This window comes from Oryx dammah, unplaced genomic scaffold, assembly GCF_014754425.2.
Source record: "Oryx dammah isolate SB20612 unplaced genomic scaffold, SCBI_Odam_1.1 HiC_scaffold_21, whole genome shotgun sequence".
NCBI classification, from domain to species: domain Eukaryota; kingdom Metazoa; phylum Chordata; class Mammalia; order Artiodactyla; family Bovidae; genus Oryx; species Oryx dammah.
The window spans coordinates 38,768,656-38,781,727 of record NW_024070205.1 but is presented as its reverse complement, the minus strand read 5'-3'; the positions used below and the strand labels follow the sequence as shown (position 1 = coordinate 38,781,727).

General features: G+C 52.7%; 2 protein-coding genes across 2 annotated transcripts in view; one reads left to right on the top strand and one right to left on the bottom strand.

The window, feature by feature from the left end:
• Positions 1-1,152, bottom strand: part of PLOD1 (procollagen-lysine,2-oxoglutarate 5-dioxygenase 1) — a 29,579-nt gene extending 28,427 nt beyond the window's left edge. The window contains exon 1 of the mRNA XM_040263461.1: positions 982-1,152. Coding sequence (XP_040119395.1) covers positions 982-1,057 — 76 coding nt within the window. The 5' untranslated portion in view covers positions 1,058-1,152. The remainder of the gene's footprint in view (positions 1-981) is intronic.
• Positions 1,153-6,825: 5,673 nt separating this feature from the next.
• Positions 6,826-12,582, top strand: KIAA2013 (KIAA2013 ortholog). Its single transcript, XM_040263452.1, has 3 exons — positions 6,826-8,036; positions 9,690-10,543; positions 11,892-12,582. Exons 1-3 carry the CDS (start codon positions 7,004-7,006, stop codon positions 11,907-11,909), a joined length of 1,905 nt encoding a protein of 634 aa, XP_040119386.1. The 5' UTR covers positions 6,826-7,003; the 3' UTR covers positions 11,910-12,582.
• The last annotated feature ends 490 nt before the right edge of the window (positions 12,583-13,072 follow it).

Sequence of the window (13,072 nt, the reverse complement as noted above, 5' to 3'; positions counted from 1 at the left end):
TGGCCCAAGTCTGCTAAACTGCCATCCTGTGTTCGCAGGTTCTCTAGGAGGGTGGACCAAGGAGAACAGGGATGATGGAGGCTGTGGCCAGTCTGGCTCTGCTTCGCTGGGCTTGTCTCCACAGCCTTCAGTGTCCTCCTGGGGGCTCTCAGATGCTCACTGGGCAGGCGGTCCAGGTAGAGCTGAGGAGGAACGTAGCACCCACTTGGGATGGTGGGACCCCTTGAAATCCAATCTGCCTTGGGGATGTAGGAGTACTAGCCCTGGAATCCAGCAGATCTGAGACCTACCACTCCAAGGATGGACCTCCCTGGGCAGTCACTGCACCTGTCTGGGCCCCAGTCTCCTCATGTGCAACCCAGAGAGAGTTAAGACCCACCTTGCAGGGGCAGACCAGACCACAGAGGACAGAGGCAAGTACCAACGGTTCTGACATTTGAGCCACCCCTTCCACCCCCGACCCTGCCCAGGGGCCCCTCACTGCATGGTTGTGAGTCCTAGGTGTGAATCCAGGTTCCAAAGTCCACAAGCAGAATGACCTTGGGCAAGTGAGTCAACTCTAGAGCCTCAGTTTGCCCAGATGGAAAATGGGAATAATAGAAGGATGGGCTTCAGCTTGGCATCAGCTTAACTGACGTCTGAGCCGTGGCCAGTGCTCCATACATGGTAGCTACTGTTCTTATTATTATGAGTGCTATTATTATTTGACCCTCGGGTACTGAACGGGACTTCGGCCATTCTTCCCCTCCAGTGGCATGAAAGGGGGAACTGCAACCTTAAGAGGAGAAGTGACTTGTCCAAGTCACCAGCGAGTCAGGGGACCAGCAGCCTGAACCCAGAAACCCTCGGAAACCCACGACTTCCCTACAGACCGCTCCTAACGGAGGCAGCCCCTAGACCAGCCCTCCTGCCCCCATCCTCCCGCTCCAGCCCCTAATGCCTCCCTTCCCCCCCCCCCCCGCCCGCACCCGGAGCCCTCACCCTCCGGCTTGGCGTCACCCTTCGTTTCAGCTAGGAGCAGCCAGCCCAGCGGGACCAGGAGCAGCGGGAGCCGCATGGTTGGGGTCTGGGAACGTCCGGCCGGTCCAGCCGCTCTCGCAGGCTGGAAACTTCGCGATGGGGTAGGCGATCCCGCTGCCACGCACTGGGCCCGCCCCGGGGGCGGTGTCGCGCCGCGCGGCCTGGGGGCAGGGTTTCCTGCAGACTAACCCATACCCGCTGCCTCTCCGAGTCCAGGCAGCTCCCTGCGGCCTGTTCCCGCGCCTCCCGGGTCCCTCCGCCGCCGTCCTGCTCCCTCTCTTCTCCCGGGGCTTCATTCCGACCGGGAAGAGGAGGCGAGACGGGGCGAGGCAACAGTTTCTATACCCAGGACACTGCGCCAAGCCTTGATGGTAACGATCAATGTAAGCCTCGGTTTCCACGCTTGAAAAGTGGGGTTTACGATGGCCGCTATGCATTGGATCTTGCACGAGTTAGTGACATTGTTATCAGCGGGGCACTTAGAACAGCTCCGCGATAAGCTCTCGGTACATCTCAGCCCTTCAGATTTCATTAGTCCTTGTTCAAAGCGAAAGTGGGCGTGAGGGTCTGAGCCTGGAGTAGGCGAGGCCGGCAGGAATGTGTTCAGAGGCACCCACACCCTTGCGAACCCTCCTGGCTGCTGGACGGACATGTAGAAAGCGCATCACCGACCCACAATAAGGGCTCACTTAACTCTGCCTGTTTGTCTCTGGGAGGTAAAGGGAACCTCTGAGCCTAGGAAGGTCTTGTCCCTGAGGTCATTGTTGAATGAATGAATGAATGAAATTGTTTAGGGTCTTTCACAGAAGTGAGTGCTTCAAGCATGTGGGACTGCTTCAGCATGAGGAATACACCACTGACAGAATGTCATGAGGGGAAAGCAGTATATACACTACGGCCCCACTCAGCAAAAATATATTCTTACAGATATGATGCTAAAAGAAAATGGCAGCTAAACGTTTACTGTCGTAATTTCCAGCTTTAGGAAATGTGTATGTTAGCAGCAGGAACATGTGTATGTTATTCCCAGGTAGTTTTTATTTTCTTTTTTATTGTTTTTAGAATCATTTTACAATGAATATATACTATTTGTACAATCCAAACAAAGTCAACACATTATTTATTTATGTATGTATGTTTTTGACCATGCCAGGTCTTAGCTGCAGCACATGAGATCTTCAACGATCATCCTTGAAGCATGCACTTTAGTTTCAGCACGTGCACTCTGTTTGTGGCCTGTGGGATCTAGTTCCCCAACCAGGAATCGAACCTGGGCGCCTTCATTGGGAGCTCTGTCTTAGCAACTGGACTACCAGGGAATCCCACATGTTCTTTTAGAAAATAGGTACAGTCCCTGGGAAACTGGGAGATCATCTCATTGTACAGAGATTCACTCGTGGTAAAGATGATAAAAGTGAGGGCCAGGGGCCCCCGCAGCAAGCTCAAGGTCAAAAGGCAAGTGAAGGGAGGCATGCGTGCCAACCAGGTCCTCTGCCAGCCAAACAGGACCTGGGACCCATGGCGGGGAGTTTCTGCAGCTGGGGACAGGACTTGATGCCAGGATCCGCCGGATGTTTTTTGAATTCAGGAGGATGCAGGCTGAAATTCCAGCTCCTTTGAGGAGGAAATAGAAGGATAAGCAGAGGGGAAGAGAAGGAGCATGTGTTGACTGGCTCAGTTTTCAAAGCTCTGGCTCATGCCCCATTGCCCAGAGCCCTGCCACTTGGGCAGTATTGCCCCTGTTTGTGAAATGAGGAAACCAGAGCTCAGAGAAGTGGAACAACTTGCTCAAAGTCACACAGCTGACGTGGGATCACAGAAAGGGAGGCAACTTTTCTCCAACTTCCCTTTTGCTCGGGCCCAAGAAGAATCTCGATGATGGTGATGTACTCTGGACAGAAAAAAATCCTAGGGTAGTGGGGTTCCCAGAGTTATTGCAAATCAGTAGGGGAAATCAATCTTGGAGGCTGGTGGCCTCCCTTGGAGAAAGGATCACCCTGGTGAAGCCTACCCCACCTCCCCAATTTCGATATCCATTCTTCTCTTCCCCCAACCCCCTTCACTAAATTGCTGAAACTTGAACTCAGTCCAAGCTTCATCGGAAAGGAAGGCCTGTCTCTTTAAGCAGCCAGGGGTGGCAGCGGCCCAGATGTTACTCCCAGTACGTGCTGCACGTGTTGTGCACATTTAAAGGAACAGGACTCTGCTTTTCTGGGAAGGTACAGAAAGGATAGCTGGGCTAGAGGGCCGTGGTCTGGTGCCACAAGAAGTTTTTCTCCCTTTCATTCTCTGCTTTTATCCATTTTTATCATTTCTTTTGTTGACCCAAGGAGATGTGATAGTCTCAGTGAACAGCTACATTCTCTGTGTTACCAGCCGATTCTCAGCCTCTGCCCCCTTTACAGCCATCAGCTGGTCCCACTGGTACCTACTCCTTTTAATAATAATAATAATAATAATAATAATAAATAGTAATAGAATTTCCAAGCTGTTGCTTTAAATGAAAAAAGTAATATGCAAGTAATATGCTAAGGCCCACTGGCTTCCACTCCCTTTAATAATAATAATAGAATTTCCAAGCTGTTTTCTTAAATGAAAAAAGTAATAGGCAAGTGTATATCATATACTATAATTTCTGTGAAGGAAAAAATATAGATCTCTGTCTATATATTTGTTAGTGAATAGAGTTTCTGGAAGGAAATGGCAACCCACTCCAGTGTTCTTGCCTGGAGAATCTCAGGGACGGGGGAGCCTGATGGGCTGCCGTCTATGGGGTCGCACAGAGTCGGACACAACTGAAGCGACTTAGCAGCAGCAGCAGAGTTTCTGGAAAAGTATCGAAGGAACAAGAAGCAGTGGTTCCACCTAGGAAGAGGAACTAACTAGCTGGAGCTCCCAGAAAGAGGAAGACTTAATGTCCACGCTTCACACATTTGTATATTTTGAATTTTGTATCATGTACGTGTGTTTTCTGTTTCCTAGCCAAAAAAAAAAAAAAAATTAAATAATGAGTGTTATTTTTTGAGCCAGTGAGTGTGTGTGTGTATTAGTCAATCAGTTGTGTCTGACTCTTTGAAACCCTGTGAACTGTAGCCCTTCCAGCCTCCTCTGTCCATGGGATTCTCCAGGCAAGAATATTGGAGTGAGTTGCCGTGCCACTCTCAGAGGATCTTCCCCGATCCAGGGATCATACCCGCATCTCCTGCATCACAGGCAGATTCTTTACTGCTGAGCCACTGGGGAACGTATTTTAAGCCAGGCAATATGCTAAATGTTTAACTTGTTTGTCCAGCTTAAGTCTCAGACCAATCCAGCATTGTCTTATGATCCCGATTTTATGGATGGAGAAACCTAGGCCCAAGGAAGTTAGTTGACTTGCTAGCAAGGGGCAAGGCCAAGATTCAAAACCAAGGTAGCCTCATGCCAGGGTCCTTACTCTTTTTTTTTTTTTAATTTACTTTTGACTGCGCTAGGTCTTTGTTGCTGCACGCTGGCTTTCTCTAGTTGAGGCAAGAGGGGGCTACTCTTTGTTGTGGTCCATGGGCTTCTCATTGCAGGGACTTCTTTTGTTGTGGAGCATGGGCTCCAGAGCCTTGGACTTCAGTAGTTGTGACTCACTGGCTTCATTGCTCCGAAGTATGTAGGATCTTCTGGACCAGGGATTGAACTCATCTTTCCTGCACTGGCCAGCAGATTCTTAACCACTGGACCATCAGGGAAGTCCAAGGTCCTTTCTCCTGACCTTCTTTGTTGTGGCTATATTGCTGACCCCGTGATTCCTTTCCCTGGGGTGTTTGAGAGTGATAAGAAGTTAAGGGGGGGGGGTGCTTCCCTGGTTGCTCAATGGTAAAGAATTCACCTGCCAATGCAGGAGATGGTGATTCCATCCCTGAGTGGGGAAGATTCCCTGGAGGAAATGGCAACCCACTCCAGTATTCTTGCCTGGGAAACCACATGGATAGAGGAGCCTGGCAGGCTACAGTCCATGGGGTCACAGAGTCAAGTTGGATATGACTTAGTGACTAAACAACAATAATGACAACAAGGGAGTTACGAGCACCAACAATGACCCTTCTCTTTGACCTAGAAATCTACTTCCAGAAATTGCTCCCCCAGAAACAATCTCAAAAGTAGACCAACCTATATGTCTATCACACAGATGTTTGTAATAGCAAAAACAATTACATGGGTTTACATGTACTGTGTACTTGCACCTTGCTTGCTTTGCTTGTATTAAGTTATTTATTCCTCAGAAATCTGAGAGGCAGTTTCTCTGGTCATCCCCATTTTACAGGTGGGATCAAGCCTGGTTTAGTCCTTTGCTCTCATTTCACTGTCCCTCCCAAGTATTTCTGCCTTGCTGGGTTGGTTGGATGAATTCTATCGCTCTAACTGTAGGTTCCGGATTACTGCACATTCATGAAGCTGTCCTGTGGGGCTTGTGAAATCCTTGTGGGAGTTAAGAATTCTGTGTGTATGTTTTAATAATGATCTTTAAAAAATAAAAAGGTGAGTATACTGAAGGATCACCTGGAGAGTCACCTTCTCTTAGGGTGCTGGCCCTAGAACTCAGCAAACACATCTATGTCTGCACACAGCTCACAAGAAGCCACCTCAAATGACCATATAATTTTCAACAACTGGGAAGCACACTGTCTGACTTTGGAATGTCCTGAAACTACAACGGAGACAATCGTCCCATTGTCTGCTCCTGTGCTCAGACTGAATTTTTTCCCCCAGAAACAAAATTTCTCTTCCGCATTGATAATTCACGATTGAAAAGCATTTTCAAACCATGCAGCTTTAGGGTTTTATGTTATTTAATAAGTTAAAACTCACAGCTGACATCAAGAAGAGGACTTAGGGGCCTTTCCTGGTGGTCCAGTGGTTAAGAATTCCCTGGCGGCTCAGACAGTAATGCAGTGCAGGAGACCAGGGTTCCATCCTTGGATCGGGAAGATCCCCTAGAGAAGAGAATGGGAACCCACTCCAGTATTCTTGCCTGAAGAATTCCACGGACAGAGGGGCCTGATGGGCTACAGTTCATGGACTCACAGAATCATACAGGACTGAGCCACTATCACTTTCATTTTCTTTTCCAATGCAGGGTACGTGGGTTCGATCCCTGGTCTGGGAAAATTCCACATGCCTTGGGCAGTTAAGTCCTTCTAGAGAGGCCACATGCTGACACGTGCCAAATAAATAAATAATTAAAAGTTACTTATCTAAAAGAAAAAGAAGATGACTTGGTATGGTAGAGAAATGGAGTGGTTTGTGGAACCGGTTTGTGTCCCATATACTGTACATGCAGCCAGACTGGTCTGGAAAAGTGTCAACAAAATATATCCTAGGAAATCTGATTGACAATGGTTACTTTCTTTTTCTTTCTTTTTTTTGGGGCGTGGGTACTATTCTGCACTGTTGTTAAGTATTTTTGCAGTGAGGATCATTTTTACAGAAAAAAGTTTTAAAATTATTTAAAAAAAATCTTAGGGCTGTTGAATCCATCAGTAGCAGATGGGGCCCAACACGTGTTAGGTTTGGCTAGCGCAGTGGCTTTTTTTTTTTTTTTTTTTTCCATGAGCTGGAAGCTTCCAGTCTTCCACAGAACCCTATCGGACTGTTTCTGGACTCGTTCTCGGACTTGGCAGAACTGAAGAACCCGTGGCCCATCCCCCGGCGGCGCCCGCCCCCTCCTCGCTGTGGCCCCGCCTCCTGTAGGGCCCGCTCTCTCCCCTTCCTCCACCCGCCTCTTTTCCATTTGTCGCAAAAGATTCGGCGGCGCTTGACGGCCGGTGTTGTTTGACGGCCGGAGGGAACCGAGGAGGAGGAAGCCGCTGTGGTGGCTGCCGCGGCGCCTGCGACTGGAGCCGGGGTGGGCGCTGCGGTCCGGGCCCTGGAGTGAGGCGCGGGCGGCCGGGCCGGTGGGCTGGGCGGCGGGCCCGGCGGCCGCCCCCGCGCCGCGCCCGCGCCTGGCGGCCCGATGTGGCTGCAGCAGCGGCTTAAGGGGCTGCCGGGACTGCTGTCGAGCAGCTGGGCCCGCCGCCTACTCTGCCTGCTCGGCCTCCTGGTGCTTCTTCTCTGGTTCGCGGGCTCTGGGGCGCGGCGGGCGGCGGGCGGCCTGCAGCTGCTGCCCTGGCCCCACGGCGAGCCGGGCGCTGCCGAGCCCTCTGCCTGTCTGGAGGCGGCCACCCACGCCTGGCGCAGCCTGCGAGAGCGGGGCGAGGCTGTGCCCCTGGGCCCTGGAGTGCCATCTCTGGTGGCCAACGGCTTTCTGGCCCTGGACGTGGTTGCCAACCGGCTGTGGGTGACCCTTGGGGAGCGGGAGCCCGCAGTGGCACCGGACTTCGTGCCCTTCGTGCAGCTGCGGCCGCTGAGCGCGCTCCCTGAAGCTGGGGAGTCAGTGTTGCTTCTGCGGGAAGGGCTGCTGCGGCGAGTACGTTGCTTGCAGCTGGGGACCTCGGGTCCCGGCCCTGCGGCCGCCGGCCCGGGCCCCGCCTCGGCCTCCGGCCTGCTTACGGGATCCGGCCGAGATTGCGTGCTGCTGCAGGAGGACTTTCTCGCTCACCGTGGCCGACCCCACGTCTATCTGCAGCGCATCCAGCTCAACAACCCCACTGATCGCGTGGCCGCGCTGCAGACTGTGGGGCCCACTGCCGGCCCGGCCCCCAGGGCCTTCACCAGCACCCTGGAGAAGGTCGGAGACCATCAGTTCCTCCTCTACTCTGGCCGTTCCCCGCCTGTTCCCACGGGGCTGGTGCACCTGGTGGTGGTGGCCGCCAAGAAGTTAGTGGACCGTCTCCAGGTGGCTCCCAGGACACAGCTGGACGAGACTGTGCTGTGGGTGGTGCACGTTTCCGGCCCTCTTAACCCCCAGGTGCTCAAAAGCAAAGCAGCCAAGGAGCTCAAGGTGCTCCAGGACTTGGCCCGGAAGGAAATGCTGGAGCTCTTGGAGATGCCAGCAGCTGAGCTGCTCCAGGATCACCAGCGCCTCTGGGCTCAGCTCTTCAGTCCAGGTGAGGTCCGGCTTTGTCCGCCCTCCACACCTTGCAGCAGGGTGAGCACAGCCCACCCTGGGGATGCCCCTGCAAAGTCAGCAGAGCTGACATTGAAGGAGGGTCCTGGGGTGGCTCATACTTGGGCTTGGCATTGGGTCTGGGCTGACTCTTTTGCTCCACCACTTACTATCTGCGTGACCTTGAACCAGTCGCTGACTCTCTCTTGGCCTGTATTCAAAAATAATAGTAACGCCTACCTCAGAAGACATTTAGCAGAGTCTTACGAGAGAAGTGCGTAAAGGGCAGGTGTTACTGTTATTTGTACTTGTAGATGAAGCCTGGTTTGAGCAGAGTGGTTTGGGGGTTGGGGGGAGGATCAGTTGGTAAAGGGTAAACGAAGAGCCTGGCCTGTCCCGGGATTCTTTCCTCAGTTCCCCACAGTTTCAGCTGGTGACAGGCGTGGGCTTCTTCTTTTTTTTTAAAAAATTACTTATTTTTTGGCTGAGCCAGGTCCTTGTTGCAGCATGCAGTTTTCTCCAGTTGTGGCTTGTGGGCTCCAGAGCCCATGGGCTTAGTTGCTATGTGGCATGTGGAATCTTAGTTCCCCAACCAGGGATCAGACTCTCGTACCCTGCATTGGAAGGTGGATTCTTAACTGCCGGACCACCAGGGAAGTCCCTGGTGCACATTTTTAAGGGTCCACTGGCTGCTGTCTCAGGGTATAGACAGTAAGCGGGGGCGGGGATGCAGTAGAGTGTGGAAACCAGGTGAGAGGAGGGTGGCTGGGACCACAGCTGTGACTGTGGAGGCCGAGGTGGATGACTCTGATACTTTCGGAGCTGGAGCCACTGGGGCTTTCAGTGGACTGGTAGTGGAGAGTGAGAACGTGAGGGTGACTCCTGAGTTTATGGGGAGGGTTCCAGTAGGTGTCTGGAGATGATTTAAGAAAGGATTAGTCGGGGACTGAATTCAAACCTTGTCAGGTTCAAAATGCCTGTCAGACATCCAGGTAGAGACACCACATGTGCGGTTAGCTGTCTGAGGCTAGTGTTCATATAAATCTGGGAGCTCTTCTGATAAGATGTTGTTTGAGGCTATGAGCCCGGGAGAGAGAAGCAGCCCACAACCGGCCAGGGCATAGGTGACCGTTCTGGAGACAGGGGACTGGCCTTTTGACTTGACGTCTTAGGCTTGGCTAAGTCGGTGTTCTTCTGGGCTCTGGCAGGAGCCCCACTGGCAGGCTTCAGGCCCTCAGGGCTCCACGTGGTCCTGTGAGGAAGCCAGGCAGGATAATGTTCCCCCAAGCCTAGGGATACTGAAACTGCTGTTTTTATCCCTAAGGACAAAAACTTTGTGTCTCTGCTGCTCTTTTTGTTATGGTTGCTGTTAATATTTATTTGGCTACACCAGGTCTTAGTTGCTGTACTTAGAATCTTTGATCTTTGTTGTAGCATGCGGTTCTTTCTTTGCAGCACACACTGAGTTGCAGCATATGGGAACTAGTTCCCCAACCAGGGATCAAACCCTTGTTCCCTGCATTGGGAGCACAGAGTCTTAGCCACTGGACCACCAGGGGAGCCCCCGACTCTGCTGCTCTTGATCTTTTTTTCATAACCTCAGCCTCCCAGCTGTGTCGGTCCTCCTTAACATGCAACCTCTATGGCATGACAGGTGTGGAAATGAAGAAGATCACTGATGCCCACACTCCGTCTGGCCTGACCGTGAACCTGACGCTGTACTACATGCTGTCCTGCTCCCCAGCCCCGCTGCTCAGCCCCGACCTGAGCCATAGGGAGCGGGACCAGATGGAGTCGACGCTCAACTATGAAGATCACTGCTTCAGTGGCCACGCCACCATGCACGCTGAGAACCTCTGGCCAGGCCGCCTGTCTTCCGTCCAGCAGATCTTGCAGCTCTGGGACCTGTGGAGGCTGACCCTGCAGAAGCGCGGCTGCAAGGGGCTGGTGCGGGCGGGCGCCCCCGGCATCCTTCAGGGCATGGTGCTCAGCTTCGGCGGCCTGCAGTTCACCGAGAACCACCTCCAGTTCCAAGCCGACCCTGACGTGCTGCACAACAGCTATGCCCTCCACGGCATCCGCTACAAGAACGACCACATCAACCTGGCCGTGCTTGCGGACGCTGAGGGCAAGCCGTACCTGCACGTGTCTGTAGAGTCCCGAGGCCAGCTCGTCAAGATCTACGCCTGCGAAGCGGGCTGCCTGGACGAGCCTGTGGAGCTGACTTCGGCGCCCCAGGGCCACACCTTCTCGGTCATGGTGACGCAGCCCATCACGCCGCTGCTCTACATCTCCACCGACCTCACGCACCTCCAAGACCTGCGGCACACGCTGCACCTCAAGGCCATCCTGGCCCACGACGAGCACATGGCCCAGCAGGACCCGGGGCTGCCCTTCCTCTTCTGGTTCAGCGTGGCCTCCCTCATCACCCTCTTCCACCTTTTTCTCTTCAAGCTCATCTACAATGAGTACTGTGGGCCTGGCGCCAAGCCCTTCTTCAGGAATAAGGTAGAAAGCCCCTGTGTTTCTAGCACCCAGGGCGCCAGCCTTGTATTCTGTCCCAAGTCTAGGACAGCGTGAGGCTGGGGGAGTGGGAGGTATCCTTTTTTCTTTTTTTAATTTATTTTTAATTAGAGGGTAATTGCTTTACAACGTTGGGTTGGTTTCTGCCATACAGCAACATAAATCAGCCATAGGTATACATATGTCCCCTCGCTCTTGAACCTCCCTCCCGTGAAGTGTCCTTTTAAGCTAGTGTCCTCTGTCCTCATCACAGAGGGGAGCAGGTATGCTTTGAGAGGATATTTAAAAGTACCTTCTTAGAGGAGCCCATTGGAAGGGCAGCTGTGGAATCCAGGCATGTGTAGATATGTCTGCTGGCCTCCCAGGGATGTGGGTAGTCCTGTCACCACATCCTAAATCTCAACAGTTAAAAATACATGCCACAAACCCCTAGATGGACTTGAAGCCTCTACCTAAACCGCTGATGAGACCCTCACCCTCACCCCCACCCCTAAGAGCCTGTTTACCGAGTTCAGAGGTCAGTCCCTTGCGGTGAGCCAGCCTCAGGCAGTCATTTCGTCAGCCAGGACAAAATCATTTCCCTCCTGTTTCCTGAAACATCATTGCTCCCAGGAAGCCATGGTTTGGGCCATGGTGGCTGTCGGACTCTCATTGAAACATATCTTAGAGTTCAGGATGGGTGTCCTGGGGGGAGGCCGCCTGCCATTCCTCTCATCAGATTATAGTGGGGTTGAGGGTACATTTAACTCCAGGTCTGTGCTCCCAGTGGCTTCTGGTTCAGAGAAGGAAGTAGCACGTGACCTAAAGGGGTGGGAGAAGGGTCAGAGGCAGCTCTGAACTTGTCAAGCGTGAGGAACATAGAAGTCAGATCAAAGACAGATGTGCATATGGCCTTCCCGGGTGTCTGTCACGGGCTGCATTTGCATTGCGTGGGTCTGGCAGCCTCAGTGAAGCAGGTGGGCGGGCTGCTTCTCCCTGCTGGGTGGTGGACTTCTCTGCTGTTACTCTGGCCTAGCCCCATCCACCCATGGTTCCCACCTGATCAGGGGGATAGGCCAGGCAGTCAGATCTTGCCCAGTGACTTCCCACCCCTGAAGCCAGGCCTGGCCAGAGCAGAGCCTGTGAACTCACTGCACCCGCCTAAGGAGACGCCCAGGCCCCGAGTCCAGGATGGCTGTAGCCTATCTCTGGGCTGGGCGCCATCATCCTAGCCGGCTGTGAGCCAGGGTGGGATGCCAGCAGGGTGTTCCCATCACCTGCTTCCCTCGAGATTGCTGTAGCTGTCCCCTGGGGTTGGCATGCGCAGTAACGTCCTGTCTTGTTGGTTGAACAGGAAGATCCCAGTGTCTGAATGACGTCAGTCCTGCTTTCAGTCGCCACTTGCACAAGATGCCCAGCACTGAAAGTCCTGCTGCTGCGAACAAGGGATCCTGTGAAAGCACCCAGCCTTTTGTGCCTTGTTGGGGGACACCAGTGACTCAGAAGTGCGTGTGGATGTTCAGGAGTTTGCATTGGGGAGGGGAGGGGAGGGGCTGATGGACTTTTTGTAAGCTTTTGATTCAATAAAATGAAATTGTACGGAAAATACTTGAAATTGAACTCACTCCTTCCACTTTCCCCCTTTCTTCTATCCCAGGAAATAGACCCTCTTTTGAAAAGACTTGTCTAGGAAAAAATGTGTTCTTTTCCTAATTTAATGTGCTCTTTTCTTGAATGAGTTTTTATTAATAATTTATTGTTGAGATTTGCCAGATCGCTTTTGCATCCACTCTTGGATAGTGAATCTTGGTGGTGATTTCCGGGAGGTCTGGAGCCCCATAGGCTACCTGCGTGGAGGGGCGGGTCTCCGTCACCCTCAAGTTTGCACATCGTGTCCTTACCATGAGCCTGTGGAGACCGTGGTTTTGTACCTCTGGGCCTTAGGGGAGGTGTTTAACTTTCCAGTGACTGTTGATTGTTGGGTTTTGGAATACCAAAGCTTTTTTTTTGTCGTTCTGTTTTTAAATAAATCTCTTTCAAACTTCCGTGAGCGGTTTGTGTGTGGTTAAAACCTCTGGAGACATCAGACCTTCCTCAGTCACCAGACTTGGGGAGAGTCCGAAGCACAAGGCCCTGCCGTGGTGACAGTCTTCTTTTCCCACGTCCTCTCCCCTTCAGAAGAGCCCCTCAGAGCGTGTGGATGTGGCTTCTGCCACCCTCCTCAGGGTTTGCTGCATGTCCTGGCAGAGGGGGCTGCTCGAGGAGTGTCACTGAGGTCCCTTCCTGCTGTGGTGCCTCACCCCCAGCCTGCCCTGAAGAGCCTGGAGTTGCCTGCCCTGGTCTTGCTGCCCATAGGACTGCTGGTGCTATTCACTCAGTCGTGTCTGACTCTGCAGCTCCATGGACTGTAGCCTACCAGGTTCCTCTGTGGGATTTCCCAGGCAAGAATACTGGAGCAGGTTACCATTTTCTACTCCAGGGGATCTTTCCAACCCAGGGATCAAACCCAAGTCTCCTGCATTGGGAGGTGGGTTC

Excerpts from the sequence above, each read along its gene's own strand:
- KIAA2013 (XM_040263452.1), top strand. The coding sequence starts at position 7,004 with ATGTGGCTGCAGCAGCGGCTTAAGGGGCTGCCGGGACTGCTGTCGAGC. Across the intron at positions 8,037-9,689 it reads GGCTCAGCTCTTCAGTCCAG|GTGTGGAAATGAAGAAGATC; the intron begins GTGAGGTCCGGC and ends ATGGCATGACAG.